The sequence below is a fragment of the Bidens hawaiensis genome, unplaced genomic scaffold, assembly GCF_021521415.1.
Source record: "Bidens hawaiensis isolate Kalapana, Puna unplaced genomic scaffold, B.hawaiensis_p1.1 tig00004838_1, whole genome shotgun sequence".
NCBI classification, from domain to species: domain Eukaryota; kingdom Viridiplantae; phylum Streptophyta; class Magnoliopsida; order Asterales; family Asteraceae; genus Bidens; species Bidens hawaiensis.
Window position 1 is genome coordinate 1,260,388 of NW_027491302.1, and position 25,077 is coordinate 1,285,464.

Genomic DNA, 25,077 nt, shown 5'->3' on the forward strand with positions numbered 1-25,077 from the left:
GTTTGGACTAGTGTTAGATCATCAGGTTTAGTTGAATACTACTACACAACGGCTAAGCTATTTGGATTTGGATTCTACGAGGGGGCTTTAGTATCCCCTACGTGCTCCACAGGATTTGAAGCAGCATGGAGAACTCATACTCCTCTGCATCTGCAGATCAAATCAACATCAAGGTTATCTACTTACTTTATATGAAAACAGAATCAACCTATTTTATGCCTGTTATATGTAAACTAAAATCAAATCCTGCTGTTACAGACCAGAAAACCATATACGATAACGAAGCAGCGTGAAAGATGGACAGAGGAGGAGCATAATAGGTTTTTAGAAGCCCTAAAATTGTACGGGCGAGCCTGGCAACAAATAGAAGGTACCTAGGGTTTTTAACATTTGTTTATTTATTTTAGAATCTTATAATACTTGCTTTATTATTGGTTCATGTATTTCATTTAGTGTTTTGTCTGTTGATGATTTTGTTGACATCCTTTATGTTTAGTGTATGCATAGCAGTAACCTTTAATTAATTGGAGACACCATTTATTTGTTTGCGAATGCAGAACACATAGGAACCAAGACAGCAGTGCAAATCAGAAGTCATGCACAAAAGTTCTTTACAAAGGTCATTTAGTTTCTTCTAAGATATTTGTTTTGTCATGCTTTATAGCATATAAGAGAATGCACTGATCTTTGTTGGTTTTATTAGTGTTTTAACATACTTTAATGTAGTTGGATTTGAAAGTAAGATCAAACGAGTTAAACCTAAGTTACAATACAAGTTAGGAGATGTGAAGTATATGCTTGAATAAACTTATCTGTATTCGGATCCATAAATATGGCTAAGGCTAATTTGAAGTCTACATTGATTCATTAATTGGACATGCTTGTTGCTACTTGCCCCCTTTTTCTCTTTTTATAAAGCTGGCCTTTCATTTTTTTTTTTAGTTTTTGGCTCAATGTGAACAAAGGATCAATTTAGGATGATAACATGTTAGTGTATACATGATTTGTTAGGTAGGCTTGACATTTCCAAGATAGTTTAACACTACCTTATACCCTTAGGCTTTTGCACAAATGTTCAGAACCGATTTAACTTCAAATCAAATAATTATAACAAACATATAACCGTCACAAATGACACTTATGGTAGTTATGGGTTTGGATCAAATACAAATGAAATTAATGTGCTAATTGTGAGAATCAAGTAGTGTAATCATATATACAAGTAGAGTAATTATGTAATTACATCATAGAGTAATTGCATAATTGCTCTATGATGTAATTACATAATTGCTCTACTTGCATATATAATTACTCTACTTGATTCTCACAATTAGCACGTTAATTTCATTTGTACGTTAACCTTCCCCTGGTAGCTGTAACTTATAGCAAGTTTCTCAGTAAAATGAAAGGTGTTATGTTGTGGTCTCCGATCCATCATGGGTCGGGTCCGGTTTAGACGAATAGACAGAATTAGGAGATTAAGCTGTTTGAGTTTTGGCCAAGCCCAAAAGCTCTAATCAGGCCCAGTTTAGTTAAAAGGGTTAAACCCTAATTGTCTAGTCTATATATTCTCTCCTGTACTTGTAAGTTGGTATCACTCAATAATAAGAAAACCCTAGTTATCGACAGTGGACGTAGGTCATTCACCGTGACCGAACCACTTAAATCCTTGTGTCTCTTTCGTTTATTCTTTCGGTTTTACTATTGTATTCGTGTTTGTGTGTGACTCCGAACCTAACAATTGGCATCAGAGCCTGGTTCTCGATTATACACACAGTTCCGCCGCCGCTGCTCCGCTGCTACAGTTCCACCGCCGCTGCTACAGTTCCACCGCCGCTGCTACAGTACCGCTGCCGCTGCTACAGCGCCGCCGCCGCTACAGTACCACCGCCGCTGCTACAGTACCGCCGCCGCTACAGTCTGCCGCCGCTGATTAGGGTTCCGCAGCTGCTGGTTCGTTTTTTCTGATCAGTTTCCAGTCCTTTTATTCCTTGGGTAGTTTGGTTATTTGCTGTAATCAAAACTCAGTTTGGATAATGGCTGAGGACGGAAAGATCAAGATTGAGAAGTTTGATGGTCAGGATTTTGGATGGTGGAAAATGCAAATTGAGGATTTGCTATGTCAGAAAGACTTAATGGAAGCACTAGAAGAGAGGAAACCGGAAAGTATGAAAGATGATGAGTGGAAGGTACTTGACAGAAAAGCCATAGCTGTTATTAGACTCTCACTAGCTAAGAATGTGGCATTCAATATTGTAAATGAAACTACCACGTATGGTCTTATGAAAGCCTTGTCAAATATGTATGAAAAGCCTTCAGCATCAAACAAGGTATTTCTGATTAGACAGCTAGTTAACACCAGAATGAAGGAAGGGGCATCTGTTACCTCTCATGTTAATGACTTCAACACTATTATTTCTCGTTTGTCTTCTGTTGATATCAAGTTTGATGATGAAGTTCAAGCGTTACTCTTGTTATCCTCGTTACCCGAAAGTTGGTCAGGGACTGTTACTGCAGTTAGTAGTTCTTCTGGGAATACTAAGCTTACTTTTGAAGGAGTCCGGGATTTGATTTTAGGGGAGGACATAAGAAGAAGGAATTCTGGTGAGACATCTAGTTCTATATTGAGCACCGAAGGGAGAGGTAGGAGAAGAGAGAAAGGTAATGGCAGGGGTAGGTCAAAGTCTAGAAGAAGAAGTCAGTCAAAGCCCAGAAAAGACATTGAGTGTTGGAATTGCAAAGAAATGGGGCATTTCAGAAACCAATGCCCTAACCCCTCAATTTCAAAAGAAAAGAAAGAATCTAAGAAGGAAGTTAATCTGGCCACCGGTTCAGATGATTCAGAAGGTTCAGAAGAGACTCTTATCTGCTGTGTTTAAGAATCAACAGATTCATGGATTATGGATTCTGGTGCATCTTTTCATGCCACTTATAGCACGAAGAAGATGAAGAATCTCCGAACAGGTAATTTTGGTAAAGTTCGTTTGGCTAATAATCATGCTGTTGATATCACGGGGATGGGGGATATTGAACTAAAAACTTCATTGGGCACCTCATGGACTCTAAAGGATGTTCGGGTCGTTCCTAGCCTTAGAAGAAAGCTAATTTCTGTTGGGCAGTTAGATGACCAAGGATATGATGTTATGTTTGGTGGGGGTCAATGGAAAGTTGTGAAAGGGAATCTTGTGATCGCCAGAGGTAAAAAGAAGGGCACTTTATACATGGTTGAAATTCCAGCTGATGGGGTAAATGCAGTGACCAGTGGACCGAGTCAGTCTAGTTTGTGGCACCAACGACTCGGCCACATGAGTGAAAAAGGGATGAAAATGCTCGTTGCTAGAGGAAAAATTCCAGAACTGAAGAAGGTTGAATCTGAATTTTGTGAACCATGTGTTTTCGGTAAAAAGAAGAAAGTATCTTTTGTGAAGACCGGAAAACAACCGAAAGCTCAGAAATTGGAGCTTATTCACTCTGATGTCTATGGACCAACTTCAGTCTCTTCTTTGGGAGGATCGCACTATTATGTCACCTTCATTGATGATTCGACACGCAAGGTATGGGTTTACTTTCTTAAAAATAAATCTGATGTTTTTGATACTTTTAAGAAATGGAAAACTGCTGTTGAATTGGAAACTGATTTGAAGGTGAAATGCTTGAAGTCGGATAACGGTGGTGAATACGTTAGCAAAGAATTCCGTGATTATTGTGAAGAGTACGGTATTCGGATGATCTTTACAGTCCCTGGCACTCCTCAACAAAATGGAGTGGCAGAACGAATGAACAGGACGTTAAATGAAAGGGCAAGAAGTATGAGACTTAATGCCGGGCTTCCAAAGACGTTCTGGGCAGATGCAGTTAACACTGCAGCTTATTTAATTAACCGGGGATTGTCAGTACCGTTGGGTTTCAAGACACCAGAAGAATAGTGGAAAGGTAAAGCTGCAGATTATAAGCATTTGAAAGTCTTTGGGTGTAGCGCTTATGATCTAGTGAAAAATGACAAGCTTGATGTTAAAGCTAAAAAATATGTTTTCATTGGATATGGGTCAAACGAAATGGGCTACAGGCTTTGGGATTTAGAAAGCAGAAAAGTAGTCAGAAGCAAGCATGCAACTTTTAATGAGGCTGAGTTATACAAAGATAGAAACACTTCAAAATCAAGGGTTCAGAAAGAGCAGGTTGAATATGAAATTGATGCTCAGAAAAAGACAGTTGAGTCAGCTACCGAACCCGAGACAGAAACTGAAGAAACCACAGTTCCTGAATTTGAAGATGATGATATTGGTGGAAATGAAGAGTCAGAGGGAGTCTCTGACAGTGGGAGTTCAGAGTCTGAGGATGAACAGTCTCCACAAGAACCTGACCCGCCTCAGCACTGGGTTAGGAGGTCCACCAGAGTTTCTAAACAGCCGGTACGTTACAAACCTTCAGTTAATTATCTCCTTTAACTGAAAATGGTGAGCCAGAGAGTTACTATGAAGCACTTAAGTTGAAAGATTCGCTCCAGTGGGAGCATGCTATGAAGGAGGAGATGAACTCTTTGAGTAAAAACCAGACATGGGTTTTAACCAAGTTTCCACCAGATAAAAGAGTTCTACAGAATAAATGGGTCTATAGAGTCAAGGAAGAACATGATGGGTCTAAACGATACAAAGCTCGTTTAGTGGTCAAGGGTTTCCAGCAAAAGAAGGGAATTGATTATAATGAAATATTCTCTCCAGTTGTGAAGATGACCATCATCAGATTGATCTTAAGTATTGTTGCTGCAGAAAATTTACATCTAGAGCAATTAGATGTTAAGACAGCATTTTTACATGGTGATCTTGACGAGGAGATCTATATGGCACAACCTGAGGGATTTCAGGTTGCCGGGAAAGAAAAATGGGTCTGCAAATTGAAGAAAAGCTTGTATGGTCTGAAGCAGGCACCTAGGCAATGGTACCTAAAGTTTGATGATTTTATGGTGAGAACTGGGTACAAGAAATGCGAGGCCGACCATTGCTGCTACTTAAAGAAGTTTAAAGGCTCATATATCATTCTACTTCTTTATGTAGATGATATGTTAATTGCAGGATCTGATATGAAGGAGATTCGCAAGTTGAAGAAACAGTTGTCTGATGAATTTGAGATGAAAGATCTTGGTCCAGCCAAACAGATTTTGGGGATGAGTATATCCAGAAAGAAAGATGGCTCCATAACACTATCCCAAGAGAAATACATAGGGAAAGTGTTAGAAAGATTCAGGATGAATGATGAGAAGACTAAACCGAGAAACACACCTCTGGGAAGTCATTTCAAACTTACCAAAGACCAGTCTCCCAGAACAGAGGAAGAAAGAACAGAGATGGCTAAAGTTCCGTATGCATCTGCTGTTGGCAGTCTCATGTACGCCATGGTTTGTACACGGCCAGACATTGCTCATGATGTCGGGGTAGTTAGTCGTTTTATGTCGGATCCGGGAAAGGAACATTGGGAAGCGGTGAAATGGTTACTCAGATACTTAAAGGGTACTTCCAGTTTGGGGTTATGTTTTAAGGGGAATGATACAATTCTCAGGGGTTATTCAGATGCTGATCTGGGTGGATGTAAGAAGACGTTTAAAAGCACTAGTGGTTATGTTTTCACAGTTGGGGGAACAGCAGTATGTTGGATGTCCAGACTTCAGAAAAGTGTTGCTTTATCAACCACTGAGGCAGAATATATGGCAGCAGCCGAAGCAAGTAAAGAATTAGTATGGTTGAGAACTTTTCTTGAAGAGTTGGGAAAGAAACAGGCAGAGTTCTTCTTATATTGTGACAATGAGAGTGCAGTGAAACTTGCGAAGAATCCAGTCTATCATTCGAAGACTAAGCACATCGGGAGGAGATATCACTTTGTCAGAGATTTGATCAGTGATGGTGTTTTCAGTTTGAAAAATATCTCAGGTGCTAAGAATCCAGCAGATATGTTCACCAAGCCGGTGATGCTGGATAAGCTGAAGCTGTGCAGAGCTTCAGCAGGCCTTCAGGAATAATGTTGAGAAGGCGGAGGGTAACTAGGAGGTGCAAAACCAGATGGGTTTTATTTTACATGTACAAGGCAATGCAGGTGAAGACATTTTACGTCTCCAAATGGGAGCAGGTTGAAATGTTTGACGCATCCAAGTGGTGGTTTAGAGAAGATGTCTCGAAGCCCAAGTGGGAGATTGTTATGTTGTGGTCTCCGATCCATCATGGGTCGGGTCCGGTTTAGACGAATAGACAGAATTAGGAGATTAAGCTGTTTGAGTTTTGGCCAAGCCCAAAAGCTCTAATCAGGCCCAGTTTAGTTAAAAGGGTTAAACCCTAATTGTCTAGTCTATATATTCTCTCCTGTACTTGTAAGTTGGTATCACTCAATAATAAGAAAACCCTAGTTATCGACAGTGGACGTAGGTCATTCACCGTGACCGAACCACTTAAATCCTTGTGTCTCTTTCGTTTATTCTTTCGGTTTTACTATTGTATTCGTGTTTGTGTGTGACTCCGAACCTAACAAAAGGTGCCATACTTCCCCTGTTCAGAACCGATTTAACTTCAAATCAAATAATTATAACAAACATATAACCGTCACAAATGACACTTATGGTAGTTATGGGTTTGGATCAAATACAAATGAAATTAACGTGCTAATTGTGCGAATCAAGTAGTGTAATTATATATACAAGTAGAGTAATTATGTAATTACATCATAGAGTAATTGCATAATTGCTCTACTTGCATATATAATTACTCTACTTGATTTTCTCAATTAGCACGTTAATTTAATTTGTACGTTAACCTTCCCCTGGTAGCTGTAACTTATAGCAAGTTTTCTCAGTAAAATGAAGGTGCCATACTTCCCCTGTTCAGAACCGATTTAACTTCAAATCAAATAATTATAACAAACATATAACCGTCACAAATGACACTTATGGTAGTTATGGGTTTTGATCAAATACAAATGAAATTGACGTGCTAATTGTGAGAATCAAGTAGTTTAATTATATATACAAGTAGATGTAATTATGTAATTACATCATAGAGTAATTGCATAATTGCTCTATGATGTAATTACATAATTACTCTACTTGCATATATAATTACTCTACTTGATTCTCACAATTAGCACGTTAATTTCATTTGTTCGTCAACCTTCCCCTGGTAGCTATAACTTATAGCAAGTTTTCTCAGAAAAATGAAAAGGTGCCATACTTTATATAGAAAAGATATTAACCACATGTAGCTAACATGTCATGAACCATTGTACTACTTCATGAAAAAGGTGGTAAACCTTAAAGTATTTATACAATACTATTTCTTAGCCTTGCGAATATGCTGAGAACAGAACCTATTTTATAATATGTATATTTCATTTTACTTTAACTGCAACATTATATTTAAGTGTTATTTTCCTGTATTATCCAAAAGCTGATCTCACGTAACTTAAAAAACAGTTAAAACATATGTATAACAGTTACAAATGACAGTTATAAAAAAGATGCCACATTGGTGCAACTAACTTTTTACTAACAGTTGTAATGTTTTATGAAAAAGTGCATTGGCTAAGTATTTGTCTAATACTATTTCTTGGTATTTGAAATATTCTCAGACGCACACAGAACCTACAAACCTGTTTTTGAATTTCTCTCTTTTGAGTTTTACCTATGTTATTGCCTTTTAAGTGTTAGCTTCCTATATTATCTATCAAAATAATATGTGACATTCAAAATGAGATTCTGCTTACTTTATTCTTTTTTTTTTTTGTAATAGTTGGAAAAGGAGGCTGTTGCTAAAGGAGTTCCAATAAAAGATGCTCTTGACATAGAAATTCCTCCTCCACGCCCTAAAAGGAAACCGAGTTATCCTTATCCTAGAAAGACCCGTACACAGGTGGCAGAACAGGACGGGAAACCAACAACCTTAGCTTCTTCTTTGCAATCACTTGACATCGAGAGAAAACATCTCCCCGAGGTCTGCGAGTTTAACCAATATTCACTTATTATTTGCCTGTATGTGTGCACTTGTACTTCATTCAGTTTCTTTCATACCAGAAAACCAACCACCAAGAGAAGTTAGAACATGCAAACACAAATGAAGAAGCCCAAAATGGTACTCCATGTGCATCCTTGTCATCAGAAAATGAAAATTCTATACTGAGGTCAAAGCCAGATGCTTTTAGACATGATGAAAGGAATGCATCTTACATCACCATTGAAACTAGAAAGCATCAAAAGTTGGATCAAGATGGCATCAAGCACACAAACATTACATCCAATATCTCACTATATGAAAGCTCACACGTTACACATGAAAATATTATTCAAGGTCGATATCCCGATATGCCTGTGAATTACCCAAGGCATGTTCCTGTACAAGTTGTAGACGGGAATCAGGAAGCTACTGCAAAAACTGATTTTCATGAATCAACAGTTAATAACTCTGAAGTACTTGATCACAGCATAGCAGCAGCATCAGCAACTAGTGGCCATCATAACACCGCTACCTTTCATCCACTTCTCATGCCGCTTAGTGATAATCAAGAGAATTATAGATCATTTATCCAATTTTCATCTACAATTTCTAGCCTAATTGTATCATCTCTGCTGCAAAACCCTGCTGCACATGCTGCTGCAAGCTTTGCAGCTAATTTCTATCATCCTGCAATTACAGAAGATTCCTCCGCAGATTCCTTTTCAAGAGATCATTTGAATCCTAGTATGGCTGCCATTGTTGCTGCTACTGTAGCAGCTGCAACCGCATGGTGGTCAACTCATGGTTTGCTTCCTGTTTGCACTCCTTTTTTCCCGGGAGGGTATTCTTGTAATTTGACACCAGTAGACGAAAATCAAACAAGAGTAGCTAATAATGAAATAGAGAAAGCTCCTTCAGAAGAGAAGGTGGATGCAGAAAAGACTAAATCTGCTACGGTGGTGGATTCAAGCAAGATTAATAATGGAAAGCAGGTTGATCGGTCTTCTTGCGGTTCTAAGGCTATTTCTAGGAGTGAAATTGAGATGGATGCTTTAGAGAAACGTATGAAGGAAATGCAAGAAACTAAAGGGTCGGATGTTAATGAGTCAATTTACCGTAGGGGTAGAAATGTCATTAACCCAAACGAATCATGGAAGGAGGTTTCTGAAGAGGCAAGTAACTTCAATTATATCAATCGTGTCTGGTTGGTGGGTCATGTTTCAGATTGACCCGTTTTATGTTCAGTTACGAATATGAGTAATACCTAGTGAATGAATTAGTAACAATTTAAATAATATATTACTCCAAGAAATAAAACATTTATTTGTAACTGGTGCCCTTTTATTGTTTTTGTTTCTTCATCTCTCATTTCCAATTAATAAAGCTGGTTTAATATATTTAGGTCGATATTAAAGAATGGGTAGTTAAAACTAATAAAATAAATTGCTGGAAATGAAGAGTTGATAAAAGGGTTAAAAAGGGAAAGTTAACTCCACTTTTAGAAGTTATAGTTTAGAAGAAAAATTAAAAATTAAATATTTAAAAAATTTTGAATTTCATCACTTTTCATAAGTAAAATCCAAATATTAATTTTTTTAAAAGAACCCTTGATTATCAGGTCAACCCACCTGTTAAACAAGTTGTGTTAGAGTTGACCTGTTTAATGAATGGCTCGTGTCAACCGACCCTAAACCTACTTTTTTATGTGTTGCATCCAGAACTGTTTAGCAGGAAGTTCGATTATGTTCAATTATTTAATAAAGGAAATAACATGAACAAAAAAATTTGTTCATTTAGTTAAATGAATGAACATGAACAAATGATTTATGTTCGTTAGTTTGCTTTTGTTTAAGTTTGTTCGTTAATTAGTCATTTAAATTCTTTTAGGCCCATTACATCTTAGTCTAGTTTTAATAACTTGTTAGGCCCAAAGCCTTGTTCTTCACATCACATTGTTTCAATACTTGTTTTAGCTCATTATGTCCATTCATCTATGTGTAATTATGTTCATTTGTTTACATTCATGAGCCTTTCATTTATACTATTTAACAAACGAACATAAGCAAACATGAAAATGCTCATTTTCTTAAAAAGCGAACACAATTAAGAAAACCCCGTTCGTTTTTTGTTTAATAGTTTGTGTTAGATGGTTTTAGCTCATTATGTCCATTCATCTATAATGCAATTCTTTAAATTTGTCACACAGTGACGGATTGCTTTTCACGCCCTCTTTTCTAGAGAAGTATTGCCACAAAGCTTTTCTAACAAGGATCAACCGAATATAGACAAGAACAGTGAATTGGACCTAAACAGAACAAGTCAAGAACCAGGTGAGAGTAACGGTTTTGCAGTCTTGAATCTGAATGTTCATCATACAGGATTCAAACCATATAAAAGGTGTTCAATTGAGGCTAATAAAGAAAGCAGCAAGATTGCATCTACAGGCGGTGGTCAAAATGATGAAAAAGGTTCAAAGAGCAAGTGTTTAGAAACTGAGGCATCAACTTAATTAATACAGGGCGGGTCTGTTGTATATCATGTTATCTTTTCCCTAAACTCGCTAATCTTATCGAGTAGTTTGTGGGGTTTTATATCTTTTTACATTCTCTTATGAATATTCACCATAGATTATGCTAAATGTATTGGATTTAATTCTCTTATTCCTCCTAACCACTGGAGAATGAATATTGAACTTCTGGAAAATGCATATTTTGAGAATGCAAGACCTATTTGGCATTGCAAACATTTTTCTGTTCACAAATCTTAACATATGATGCTGCTTGGTGATATTGAATGATGAAATGGTAAGTTGATGAAGTTTCCATGAGTTAGTTGCTATGAACAGGTAATGGATGCTTGTTTAGTTGAATTACTGCTTTGTTTTCCTCCAGGTATGGCTTCTATGATCTATCTAACATTATAATATTTTCCAAATAATTTCCCATGAAGCTTTAGAAATGCAGAAATTTTATCAATTGGAGTTTGGCAAGCATGCTCATTTGTTTGTTTTGCTTTCAACTGAAAATATATTCAGGATGTGGAGCTAGAGGAGTGAATTCTGACACGACGCAAATCTAACACGGAATTCGCAGGTTTGGGTTTAGTGTAGATGGGTTTTGGTCAGTTTTGATTTTTGAGGTCAACAGTGGGTTTGCGGGTTGACCTCGTTTGACCCATTTATTTTATAATTCTTTTATTGCTGCGTTTTCTGTTAATTGGTTGGGCATTTTATAATATTTAAAAGAGAAATTAACACCAAGTTTTATAGTATTAAAGTAAATTATATACAGTATACAGTATTTTGTAAAATTTGTAATTTTGAGTATTAATATGCAAAAAGATAAAGGTTTGCTGGATAAACGGGTCATGCTCGTGTCAACATTCGAATATGCATGTCGTGTTTGGGTTCATGTGTTAGACACAATTTTCGGGTTTTCCGTTGTAGTCGGGGTTAAACAAGGCCCGTTTAACACCCCCACCCTATAGCTCTTCCTGCGCATGTGTCATCTCTTATGAACTCGATAGCAAAAAAATTGCGTTTGCTCCTGATAGCTTTATGAGAACCAAATTCATGTCAATGATTAAATGACTGAGCTGTATCTTTAGGTAATTCCTCACACCATTGTATGCTGCATTTGAAGAACTCACACTATTAAATATTTTTTTAAATACTCTTCAAATTTTCATATGCGCATGTGATTCTTCACTTTCGGCTTCTTGTCTGTTTTACGAGAGCTTGTATGCTTTGTTTGTATAGGTGCAACTAACCTATGCTAAAAATAAAGGCAGCAGTTGAGCAAGGGTCTTTACATGTATAGTTCACAAGGTAGCAGTCCTTTTTTACTTTTCTATTTTGTAATCTTCATTTGAAACTGATGTATCAGAACCTAAACTTAATGGAAATTCTGCAGAGTTAGTACCATGTTGACTACGTGGACAGACATGTCACTGGTTCTATGTTGATGACATGGAAGTAGCCGACATTGAACGTGAGAGCCACCAGTTTAGAGGATGTTGGGGAAATTCTTCTCAAAAGGGTTATGATAAAGAATATTGGATGCATTTCTTGTATCATGCATAAGTCGAAGAGAGTATTCTGATTACTGAAAATAGTTTTATGTTACTAAAATCACCACTTAAGTGGAAATAAACTTGGAGCCAAATTGTATCTTCTGCCTATTCAAATGTATATTTGTTTTTCACTCTATATGAAGTGACCATTTACCATGTGTCTGTAGTTGATAACACTAAATTCACCGACAAACCAGTGCTATTTTAATGTAATCTTGATTCACAAGAGCCTTTAAAGAGATTAGAACCAACAAGTCAAACTAATGCATAAATGAAAATATCATAGTGATTGAACTTCCGTAACAGTGAAAATGTTTCCTTACAAATATTTGAAAATCATGATGTCCAGGTTCATTTCTTTTGAATACCTAATGCCTAATGGTAGCCAATGATAACATAAATAAGTTTCTACAGTTTTTCCCATTATATACCAACACTATTTATAGCCACGTATCCATATCCATTCATGAGGCGTGTATCAAAGCCATACTAGCTTTACACACACTTTGGATAATCCTTTTTTTATGCGTTTGAAACTATGCTCAATATCTGAGTGAGCTTTTCTGAGACGGATGTGGACCGTCCATACTACTCTGCAGGGATGAGCTCAGGAAGGTACCGGTACCGATTCCGAAAATCCCAAATTTTTGGTACTTGTATTTCGTGCAAAATTCAAGATATACCGGTATCGTACCGGTACCGAAAACTCAACTTGGTACTAATTCGATACCGATAGTACCAAATCGGTACCGGTCCAATACCGGTACTGGTACTGAACACTCTTTCCTACTGCTCTAAAGCAAACTTGTTTTCAAAGTCTCTAGGCAGCCTCGGTCACATGGTTTGCTAGGTGTTAATTGGGTCAACCCGATTGGGTTTCGGGTTAATAAGGTCGGGTTTTAAAAAATATAAAATCTAACCCGCAACCCGACCCTATTAAGGTTCGAGTTAGCCGGATTTGGGTTATTCGGATTTTGGGTTAGCAGGGTTGGGTTAATCGGGTTAACCGTGTTACTCTATATTTTTAGCTGCATTTTTGTGTTTCTAACTTGTGGGTTGCAATATTTTCTCATTTCACTCAATTTTCAATTTCTTTTACAAGTAATTATCTTATAATTATAAGTAGGTCTGTAAACGAACCGAACAAGCATGAACAAGGGCATGTTTGTGTTTGTTCATTTAATTTTAAATGAACACGGACACAAACACTTAATCGAAAAAATATATGTCTTCATGTTTGTTTGCTTAAAACATGAACATGTTGGATTTCGTTTATATTCGTTCATTTATAATCTAAAAGAACAGTTCACGAACATAATTAAACAAAGATAAATGAACACATATGTGCATACATAAACGAACACAAATAAACATAAATGAACAAATTTAAATGAACACAAACAAACAAATATAAGACATATTAGGGTGATATAATTTCTAAACGCAAACAATATTTAATAATTTTCTACTAATATGTAAATGAACATGAACGAACATAAACAAACTTAAATGAACGTTTAACAAACAAGCAAAATAATTAAACCCTATATAAAACTTCCACCGTTGACCTTTTAGTGTTTATTTTACCTTTATTAATATTATGTTTGGAGTTAACTATCACCACTAATCGGGTTATTCGGGTTAACACGAAACCCGATTTTTTTCAAAAATGAACCCAAAACCCAACCCTATTAACAATTCGTGTTATTCGGGTTAACCCGAATAAATAACCCGATTAATACTTTTTGACCATATTTAACCCGACCCTAATTAGCTTATTCAGGTTCGGTCGGGTCAGGTTAATCGGGTTCGATCGGGTCAGGTTAATCGGGTTTGGGCATTTTAAACACCCTTACTTATGACGTACAAAATCAACAAATCTCACCACTCTGAGATCAACTTACAAAAATCACTAGGTGAAACTTAAATGCCTAGATTTATCGTTGTACACTGGCTATATGCCTTGGTGTAGCAACACAATCATACTAGAAAAGAATTAGGTGGCATTTAGGCCACAACGGAATCTCATATATTAACTTTCTTAGCCATTCCGCTTCTTTACCAACAACTAAAACAACACACTATGATTTCATTACTGAGTTTGTTATGCACGTTTGCTTCTCGAAAGCTATGTTTACCCGGACGAAACTTTTAACTTTTCATATGGGGTAGTAAATTGAAAAAATTTATATTGTATTACCAGTTACATTTTTACCAATCAATGATCAATAAGTGGTATATGTAATGTCAAATAGGGCTGTCACTTTTAGCCGAAACCCAACCCGAAAAAATTCGTACCTGAACCCGAACTAACCCGACTCGAAGAACCTGAACCCAAGAAAAGACTAACCCGAACCCGAACCGAAGTAATTCGGGTTGGTTCTCGGGTTTGATTTATAAGTTTCGGGTCAACCCGAACAAACTTTTAGTTTTGAAATTAAATATATTTTTAGGTATAATAGGCTAATAGATCTTAGCCACTAAAATTATCAGAATTTGGCTCTAATCGACTATTGTCATTCTAACTATTATGGATAAATTGCTTATTATTAATTTATGTATTCCATTTAGTACCAATAGCAACCGTAATCAAACAACCAAATCACACCCGATTGAATACCAATATGGTTAGAGTTAGTTTTAATCTTCTTTTGAATCGTTTACCAGGTTATGTTGGTTTTTTATTTGACTATTTGCGTTATAAGCAAAGACAAATATGTTGTTTTAATTTTAGCATTGTAGTTTTTAATTTTTTTTTGTTTGTGTGTGTGTGTGTGTGTTTCTAGGATATTCGAAACCCGATTAACCCAACCCGATAAAACCCGAACCCGAATTGCCCAAACCCGGAAAACCCGCGAAAGATCTGGGTTGGGTTTCGGGTCAAGATTTAAAATTTTGAAACCCAAAGAACCCGACCCAAAAAAACACCCGAAACCCGAAAAACAAACCCGAAGAACACCTCTAATGTCAAATCACCAACAAGTGCATTTTCTAATCACTGAAAGTATTCTTACTCTTTCATTATTACTTTCATCGGTTACCTATGTCTAATTCTGTACCACCATCTCATTTCTACCCTTAATTACTCACAAACTACAAAATCACTGGCAAAACCTACCATAAGTATCCTATAACTTTTTTCTTGTCTTTTGGTTCTCTATGTATAATAAATGCCAAAAATGAATCAATTTTATATGGCAAACTTTTACTATGAAATAAAGTCATATATCCTACCCACATAAGGTGGCGGTGATGTTGCCACAAAGTTTGGAAGTCATTCACCCTACACATATTAGTGTCCCTTCATTGTGTGAATGGATACAAGGAAAACATATCTACGGGATAAACACATATATCATTTTTGTATATATTAGAAAAATGATAAACATACATAAACTAATAATCCTAAATCTAAAAATATAACTAAAGAAAATAAATGTATAATAATACAATTAATTATAAATTTATTAGAAAATATGTGTTTATTTAATTGTAAAAATTAATACACTAATAGAAAAATAAAATGTATCATAAAATATGTAAAAGAATAAGCAATTTATTAAAAAAAACTTTATTGAATATAAGAAATAATATTATAATAAAACTATCCTAGTGAAATTTAGATGAAAGAGACAAAGGTAGAGGGTGTCATTCCGCTTGTCCGGAAAAAGAAAGGGGTGTGCAACTTGTGACAGGGTTCTTAGAAAAAAGAAAGCTATACATTAATTGAAACCGACAAGTTACATGAAACATAAATTAAACATACATCAAATTATAAAATAAAATGAACATAACATAAAAAATACACACTCATATATTAGACATACATAAATTAAAAACCTACTCATTATTATATTATTTAAATACACACTCATATATTACTATATTAGACATACATAAAAAATACACACTCATATATTAGACATACATAAATTAAAAACATAATACTAAAATATAAACATATTATTATGTTACTTAACATACATAAATGAATTGTTTTTGCAGTCAAGAACACCAAGACAAAAGGGAAAAACAGTTTACATAAACCCATCAACCCACCGCCTCCTTCTTCACCATCAACGGTTTCCCACAGTCAAAAACCAACCTACCCACCGCCTCCGTCTTCTGCAAATCCCCCACCACCCCTATCAGTTTGTCACCTATAGTTTGATTGCCGCCGGCTCTGTGACCCCAACAACGCCGGGGCGGTGATTGCCGTCAGCACCGCCCGCCATGTCATCAATTTATTGCATTTTATTTGATGGTGGGCCCATTTCAAACTCCATCACAAACATTTATATTCTCAAACAAACACCCATCCCTTCGTTTTCCTCCACCGGTAAAAACAGCCGCTCGTCTGTTTGCTCCAATCCACGTCAAACACAAACCTCTCATTTTTACACCGGTGGAGATGCTCTTATGAATAAAGAAGACCCCACCTCAGCCCTTCTCATGTTTGTGCCACTTTTATACCCTCCACCCCAAAAGACATGTCTTCCTTTTTTATTGCATCTATCTTTGTTTTTCTACCTGTTTTGCTTCTCTCTTCACTGCTCTTTTCTTTAATTTCAACAACTCTTAAAAGAGATGTTTTAGAGCAAAAAGAAAAAGTTTTTTTGAATGCTTCAGTTTAGCTGAAAGAAAATCTCTTTTTAAGTATAATGATCTTTTATATTGCCTATCCAACTTACATCACACCAAACCAGATGCATACTTCCCTTAATATCCAAGCACTCTCATTATTTCCTTAAGGTGATGAGCATTAGGATTATTAGTTTTGTATTCAATAATACCTTTTTAGATACATAAACGGTATCAGATTGTGGTGCTTGTCATGTAAAAAATCAAGCATGGCTAGTATATATTAGACAAGCTTAATATTATAATCTATTAGGCCAATGGCTTAACAATTAACATCTCCTGAGAAATTTCTCGACGTATTGAGATTTGCATGTAAGATCCTTTTGTTCAATCTTTAATCCTTATACCAACAATCAAACCTCTTTCCCAACATATTACAGTTTAAAGCCCGACATGCCATCAATATACAAGCACATAACCATATTTATCAGTTATGCTGCGTACAAATTCGTCTGATTAGTTTCAATCAGAATCATTAGACAAGATAACTTAATTTTTTTTTGGGTCAATTTGGGTGCATGTGCACTCCACATAATGACATAATGAGCCTCATTTTGATTCATATAACTCCTTTTAGATCACCATCTAAGAATGCAGTTTTCACTTCTACGTGGTAACTCATATGTATTGGTTTCTTTCCCGTCTTTTGCACTTCACATCTATGGGAGAGCTTGGCAACAGATAGAAGGTACAATGGACAAGTTTAATGTAAAACTGGGAGGACCACTTACATACAAGGAAAATATAAAGACAATGCACACAGAATAATACAAAAAATATAGTCTCTCAGGAAAATTTCGGTAAACAGGTATTTTTGGTTGATGGCCAAGAAATTATCGAACCAAGTTACCATTTAGCTTAACTTTGTAAACGCCTATACATTAGGCGACTTTCTGTTAGTATTTGGGGCTCTAAATAATCTACAAGTAAATTGTTTAAAAATTATGATTGACACGACAAGTTATTGCTGAGTCAAGTTATTTATATCCTTAAAGCAATTCTGTCTCGTAATTCAATAGAACAATGTGCTTTGAGTTTGTAGCGAATCGCTCCCTAAGATACAGCATAGCAATAAGCAGTACACCTTTAGTGATAGGCAGTTTGAATTTACAGAGTTTTTAAGGATTTTAAGTAACTACCGAATCATGTTTGGATCCTAACACAGTTAATAAAGAAAAGTTGCCAACTAAATTTGAGTAATTGAGATACAACAACCAAACATATAACTAGGCAAACTTATCTTGGGCATACGGGCCATATACTAATAAACCAATAATAATAATTAATAACACTTAACTATTATAATTAACAGAACGCAATTGTCATGGATGAAAGGATATTTCCACAGCTAACCGTGCTCGAGTGAGAGGAATCAATGGATGGGTGACCTTTGGAAAGTTCCCACAGGCAACAAATAACAAATTTGAGAGCTCCTAGTAGACAAGGCGAACAACATTAGTTGGTTTGAGCGACAGAATGTTACACCTATTCTCTATTAATACTCGATGTCTAGATATTGTGTTAAGATCCAAACAGATTCGTTAATTACTTGAAATCCTTATAACATGGAAAATTCAATCGGCTTATCACCAAAATATTAGTTACCTTTATCAGAAGTAGATTTTATAAGGCATATACTATCGTTTGAAGGCCATCAGTTGCTCTTTCAGTTGAAAGTTGATGCTCAAAATATGCAAAAGTTTAAAAGTTTAATTTTCATTCTCGAATACATTAAGCATAATCTATGGTGAATGCTCAGCAGAAAATGTAAAAAGAAAAATTATATAGTACGACAAAGTTTGGTGAGGTTTAGGACTAGCCTTACATAATATACAACACACAACCTTCCTGTATTAATCAAGCCGATGCGTCTGTTCCCAAACACATTCTCTTTGAACCTTTTTCATCATTATGATTACCTGCACTCACAATCTTGCCACTTACTTTAGCCTCGATTGAACACTTCTTGTATGGTCTGAATCCAGTGTGACGAACATTCTCACCTCTCAAGACTACAAAACCATTACTATTACTCTCCCCTGGTTTTTGACTCGTCCTGTTTAGGTCAAACCCAATGTTCTTGTTTGTACTCTGTTGATCCTTCTCTGCTGCTGTAGGATTATCTGAATAGCTTTGTGGCAGTACTTGTCTGGAAAAAAGGGCTTGAAAAGCAAGTCGTGCCTGCATGTCAAACATAAAGAAATACAAGTTATATTACATCTATGTTTCTAGTTTTCAGATAATAAGACATAAATTAGTTACTCGCTCTTCAGAGGCCTCTTTCCATGATTCATTTGGGCTGATAGTGATATTACCGGTATGGGAAATAGACTCCTTAACATCTGACCCTCTAGTTTCTTTGGTTTCTTTCCTGTCTTTTTCTAAACCATCTATCTCAATTTCGCTGCTAGAAGTGGTGTTAGAACCACAAGAAGACCGGTCAATTTGTTTGCCAACATTAGTTTTGCTTGAATCATTAAGATCCACCACTGATACTGTTTCCTTGTTGTTTAACTTCTTTTCGGGCTCGTCTGATGAATAAGATAGATCTGCATCCATCTTCTCTTCTGAAGTAGCCTTCTCTGTTCCAGTAGTAACTACTTTTACTTGATTTCCATCTACTTGTGTCCCAAAGTCACAAGAATACGCTCCTGGGGAAAAAGGGGTGCAAACAGGAAGCATACCATGAGCTGACCACCATGCAGTTGCAGCTGCTACAGTAGCAGCAGCAATGGCAGCCATGCTAGGATTGGCACTGAGATTCAACTGATCTCTTGAAAGAATATGTGGAGAGGAAGCTTCTGTATTTGCAGGGTGATAGAAATTAGCTGTCAAGCTTGCTGCAGCAGGATTCTGTAGCAGAGATGAAACAATGGCACTGCTTGCAGATGCTGCTGCTATGTTAACAAATAGGTCAGCTTGTTTGGGGTGCTTTTGCACCTCTTCCAACTTATTATCTCTCAGTTCATGAAATGACATCTGAATTGTATCACTAGTTTTTGCACTAACTTCTTGATGTACATCTACAACTTGTACTGGAACCTGCCTCGGGTAGGTCTGATTACACTGTGTATCGTTTATTAAATTCACATCTTTATCAGAATATCGACCTTGAATGGTATTATTTGCAGAGCGTGAGCTCTCAAATAATGAGCTATTATTGATATTTGTGTGCTTAATGTCATCTTGCTTTCTGGTTTCATTAATGACACAAGGCTCATTTGGTATGGAATTTTCGTTTTCTAAGGGCAGCAAAGCACATGGACCTTCAATATCATTTTGAAATTCCACATTTGTTTTTCCATTTTCCAGATTCTTCGTGTGGCTGGTTTTCTGGTATGGAAAGAAACCAAATGTATAACACATACAATCAATATCAAGTGAATACGCAAATAAAACCTTTATACCTCAAGGTCTTGTGTATGAGTGTTTCTAGGATAAGGATAAGTAGGTTTCCTTTTAGCGCGTGGAGGTGGAATTTCAATATCAAGAGCTTGTCCTACTGGAACTCCTTTAGCAACCGCCTCTTTCTCCAACTATTAGAATTAAAAAGGATATTACAGTAAGCAAAACTCCATTTTATATGGTAACTCTTCCTGTGCAAACAAAATGTGATTCATAAGTGTTAAATAGATTTTCACAGCAAAATGATATCAAATGCAAATCAACAGCAAATCACATATTTAAAGAAGATTGAATTGCCTTACAGTGTAAGTTGAAGATAAAACACATATGCAAAAGAAAGTAAACAACCGACCTTTGTAAAGAACTTTTGTGCATGACTTCTGATCTGCACCGCTGTTTTAGTTCCAATATGTTCTGCATTATATGCACATTAATGACACAAAGGTGTCAACAAAACACATCCATGATAATTAAAAAATAAAATCACTGTAATTTGCAGATACAATGATAAATAAACCAAGAATTAGTGTTTTTCTTATGGATACTAAAGGCAAGGATTGTAAGACTCCAGGCAAAATAATAATCTCAAAAACCCTTGGTACCTTCTATACGTTGCCAAGCTCGCCCATATAGTTTCAGGGCTTCTAAAAATCTATTATGCTCGTCTTCTGTCCATCGTTCACGTTGTTTTGTTACTGTATAGGGTTTTCTAGTCTGGAATAAATTTGATTTTAATTTACAGATAACACACATAAGATTCATGATTCAGTTAACATAAAATTACCTTAATGTTGAGTTTCTCCAAAGAGGAGGAGGAGTCCATCTAAAACAGCGCTTCAAATCCTCCTGAACAAATTCGGGACCCAAAAGTTATCTCTCATCCTCACAGGTATCCAGTTCCCATTTACAACCAGGAAATAAGCGTGCGTAGACTTTGTAGTATTCAGTACCAATACTGCAAATAAGGGTGAGCATAAACTAAACCGAACCATTAACCAAAAATCAACAAAACCAAACCGAAATTTACGAAAACCGTTCACCTTTTTTTTTGTGTACCCTCGGTTAACCGAATTAACCGAAACCAAACTGAACATATATATTTAATCTATTTCTAGCTTTTATATAATTTTTGCTTTTAGACCTCCATTTCATGTATTTATACCTCCATTTTATACATTCATAAGTAACAATATGTTAAGTTTAATTTTTTTAAGCACTAACCGAAAATAACTGAACCGATTTCGGTTATGGATAAAAATTACAACTTTGCTCAGTTCTAGATAACAATAAAGTAACAAAATCACTAACTAATTAATATAAATATTCAAACACATCACCGATCATAGCGATATGGTTCCTTAATTGCTGGAATTAAGAGTAATTCAATCATGAACCAATAGTACCATAACTTACTACATAACAAGTAATTGTAAAATACTGAAATCCTTACCAAAATGAGCCGTATGATGCCAAAACCTACAAAAATCACGAGCCAAAGAATAAAATAAGCTTTAATCAGTAGCGAGAAAAACAGTTAAAAACCCTAAAACTGAAGCAGAACAATAAACAAACACATACTCGTCATCGGATGGTAAACCTGATCAGCATGAACAGGATTCAGATTCATTCATGGTGTGTAACAAGCAATGATTAATAATAATAAACTTAAATCAGTTGGATCGAAGTCTATGTAATGAAGAAGAAGCATGAATATGAGCCACAAACAAATATGGGTTATGACTTTTTGCTTCTTTGGGAAACAAAAAGGGTTTTAGTTGAGTGACACGTGGAGAGATGTTAGCGGTAGATAGGCACCATCCCGTGCGCTTTTTATATTTTGGTGAATAAATATCCACCACAAGTTCCCACGGAAGCCAACTTGAGGCAGTGGATGGACGGACGGATACCTGGTAGTAATTGTTATTATTATTTTATTTATTTTTTTATGTTATCTACTTAGATTAGATTTGATGCTATTCCAAATATAAATAAATAAATATCTACTTACAGATTTTAATGGGAATCTATACTATATGTCAATTAGAACAAAAGAAAATCAAGGTTCCTAGTTACGGAAGACTTTACAACTCAGACAAAAGTCTACTATCATTAGTGTAAATAGATAAATAAAAAAGATTAGGTACACTATTGGGTTATGATTCCTATATCTTTTTTATTTATAGGACTGGTGTAGCTATAGGAAATTAGCAACTATCTACGTACAGTAAATAGTAAGTTGCGTTTAAAGTCAGAGTATTTGTTGTTAATTAGGACTATAGTTACTTTACTTTCACTTTTGTTCTCAAACAAACCATTTGGGTAGGGCTAGCAATTTAGACACGAACGTCTTTACGAATAGATTTCAGGTATGGTCTTAACAGATTTCGTGTATTAAACAGGTAGAGACGCGATTTTACCTGTTATTCGTGTCTGAACATGTAAACTACCCGTTACCCGTTAGTATATTAGTAGATTTTCTTATAAATAAAAATATATAAATATAATATATATACCCTAAATTCTTTATACCAAACAATTGAACACGGCGGACATCATTCTAATCCAATGTCAAGCAGACAATGCACAAGCCCTTCTCCGATTCTCCCTCTCTGGATCTCCAATAGTCCGGTGGTTTCCCTCCTCATCTCCGGTAGTCGCAACCCTTTGATTCTACGGTCTATCTTTCCATATCCCCGATTCTCCGGCAATCCGGTCTCCTCGTAGTTTCAGGGGCGCCACCGAACGGCCGAGCCCTTCTCAGATTCTCCGGCAGGTTCGTGTCTTATCGTGTATGCCTGGTACTAACAGGTTCGTGTTCGTGTTTGGGATACATGTATACAATAAGCTTTCGTGTAGTGTGCATGTATACATATTTCGTGTTCTTGTTTTATTGTCTCATGTCTTATTGTGTTCATGTCTTATCATGTACGGATATACACGATATGTCAGTCCTACATTTTAAGTTTTAGGTTATAATCAAATAAGTATTATACTAAAGATATTCCTAGTGAAAAAGGTACTCACTTAACCCTATCTATAAGGTAATTAAAATTGCACGACTTGATTGGGGACTGTCATCAACCATTAGTTATGTAGAAATATCATTTTTCCAATACTATCTAAATGTCCAAGAGAAAGCATATGCTATCATATAAAGGATGTCTTCAACATGTTCGTGGCTTACTTGTTTAAAACTAGCATTAATCGTCATCATAGAACTAAATAGCATGGAAAAGAATGAAGATCAACATAAAAGAGCATGCTAGCCTATTATTAAGATACCTAACTATACATGTGTTTATCCATTGCCCAAAAGCACTTAGACATGATATTTGAATTCAAACAAGCCATTTTGGTAGGGCTGGCAATTTAAACACGAACGCCTTTACGAAGCTAATAGGCTTCAGGAATGGCCTTAACAGGTTTCGTGTACTAAACAGGTAGACACGATTCGACCTGTTAATTTTCGTGTCTAAACATGTAAAATACTCGTTTACCTGTTAAGTACCCACGGTATCATTTATATATTATAATAGATCAAAATTATTAATATACCTTATTATATATTAGCTTGGTAATTATTGATGGGCCATATTGCCCTTACTAGCTAATAAAGGGTTCCCCCTAGGTGTATGTATAGAGGGAATAAATTAACATCATAACCAAATAAAAAATTTTCACATACAATTTTATGTGCCTCCTCTCTTCTAAACCGGGTTCCTCTCAAGAACCATAACACCATCTTTAACTATACATCCTAAAGGGGAACTCGATCAAGACGACAAGCCTGTCGACTACGTTATACTCTGTTGCGGTTACTACTCTCCCTACTGTAACAAGTTCATAGATTTAATATTTATCATGTTTTCTGTTACTTTTATGAAGAACTGATCATCATGTGGTATCAGACGATGTTGATTAATCAGTTATTTATGTTTTCTCTATATCTGGAATTGAGTCAGAAGACATGGACTAAAACTTAATAAACCATAATTTTTCGATTTCTTTTTTCATGTTTAATTACGAAAACAATATATGAAAATGTTTAAAATCGCTAAAATTCATATTTAATAAACCCTAATATTTTTGAAATCTGTTAAAATCATGTTTAAAGATTTCAATTCCAGTTTTTTGTATATGTTTAACTATTAAAATTTTCGATGATATTCTTCCTGTTCATCATAATTCTTGAAAATTATAGCATATTTTGGTTCAAATCTGGATTAAAATCTGCTAAAGTTTATTTATGGATATAATTCTTTAATAAATTAAAAGTGTTGGTATTTTTTTAAAATATTTGAATCTCATTAAAATAGGAAATAGATATAATTGTTAATCCTTAAAAGATTTGAACCAAATCTTATCATTATCCTTTTACTTTTTGAAATCAGTTTAGAGATAAACTAGTTTACGGAATTAATTGTATGAGTTTTATTACTTTTTTGTGTTTTCAGTTTATGATAATATTACTTTTAGGATTTTAGAGTTCTCGAATTTTAAACTTTATGGCCTTATACGGGTTTTCGGAATTTTCAATCTTTTTCCCGCAAACACACTAATTTTCTGAAACTCCTTACTTTACCCGAAAACCCCTCGAAAACCTATTAATCAAGAACCCATATCATCTGAGAACTATAATTTACCTGAAAACATCATTTCTCGAAAGCCTTAATAACTAACATCATTTAATATTGTAAGTTATTTTTTTAATAACTTTAGGTCTATTTATTACAATTATTGTATAATATGTTTAATAAGTTATACATAAATTATATAATATTAGGTTCATTTAGGTTCGTGAGCTCGTTAAGTGAAGTTCATACTTGTTTATTAGGGGTGTTCATGAAAACTGAAATCAGAAAAAACAGAAATCAGAACTGAAACCCAAATAAACTTATCCAAATTCTTATTCGGATATTCGAATCAGAGCAGTCTGAATATCCGAATAACTAATTCGGATTCGAATATGGAATTTATAAATATTCGGTTT

General features: G+C 35.5%; 2 protein-coding genes across 2 annotated transcripts; one reads left to right on the forward strand and one right to left on the reverse strand.

The window, feature by feature from the left end:
* Positions 1-51: 51 nt before the first annotated feature.
* Positions 52-10,479, forward strand: LOC143628165 (protein LATE ELONGATED HYPOCOTYL-like). The gene is made up of 6 exons (XM_077097818.1): positions 52-173; positions 259-370; positions 558-619; positions 7,770-7,970; positions 8,051-9,146; positions 10,349-10,479. The coding sequence occupies exons 1-6, from the start codon at positions 126-128 to the stop codon at positions 10,477-10,479; spliced, it is 1,650 nt and encodes a 549-aa protein (XP_076953933.1). The 5' UTR covers positions 52-125.
* A 7,971-nt stretch (positions 10,480-18,450) lies between these two features.
* Positions 18,451-20,910, reverse strand: LOC143628167 (protein LATE ELONGATED HYPOCOTYL-like). Its single transcript, XM_077097819.1, has 6 exons — positions 20,872-20,910; positions 20,690-20,801; positions 20,440-20,501; positions 20,090-20,218; positions 18,945-20,015; positions 18,451-18,863 (listed from the first exon to the last, which is right to left on the reverse strand). Exons 1-6 carry the CDS (start codon positions 20,908-20,910, stop codon positions 18,540-18,542), a joined length of 1,737 nt encoding a protein of 578 aa, XP_076953934.1. The 3' UTR covers positions 18,451-18,539.
* Positions 20,911-25,077: the final 4,167 nt, after the last annotated feature.

Coding starts and splice junctions, on each gene's coding strand:
- LOC143628165 (XM_077097818.1), top strand. CDS start 126: ATGGAGAACTCATACTCCTCTGCATCTGCAGATCAAATCAACATCAAG. Junction 174..258: donor CAGATCAAATCAACATCAAG/GTTATCTACTTA, acceptor CTGCTGTTACAG/ACCAGAAAACCATATACGAT. Junction 9,147..10,348: donor GGAGGTTTCTGAAGAGGCAA/GTAACTTCAATT, acceptor TTCATCATACAG/GATTCAAACCATATAAAAGG.
- LOC143628167 (XM_077097819.1), bottom strand. CDS start 20,910: ATGGACTCCTCCTCCTCTTTGGAGAAACTCAACATTAAG. Junction 20,802..20,871: donor TGGAGAAACTCAACATTAAG/GTAATTTTATGT, acceptor AATTTATTCCAG/ACTAGAAAACCCTATACAGT. Junction 20,016..20,089: donor CTCATACACAAGACCTTGAG/GTATAAAGGTTT, acceptor TTTCCATACCAG/AAAACCAGCCACACGAAGAA.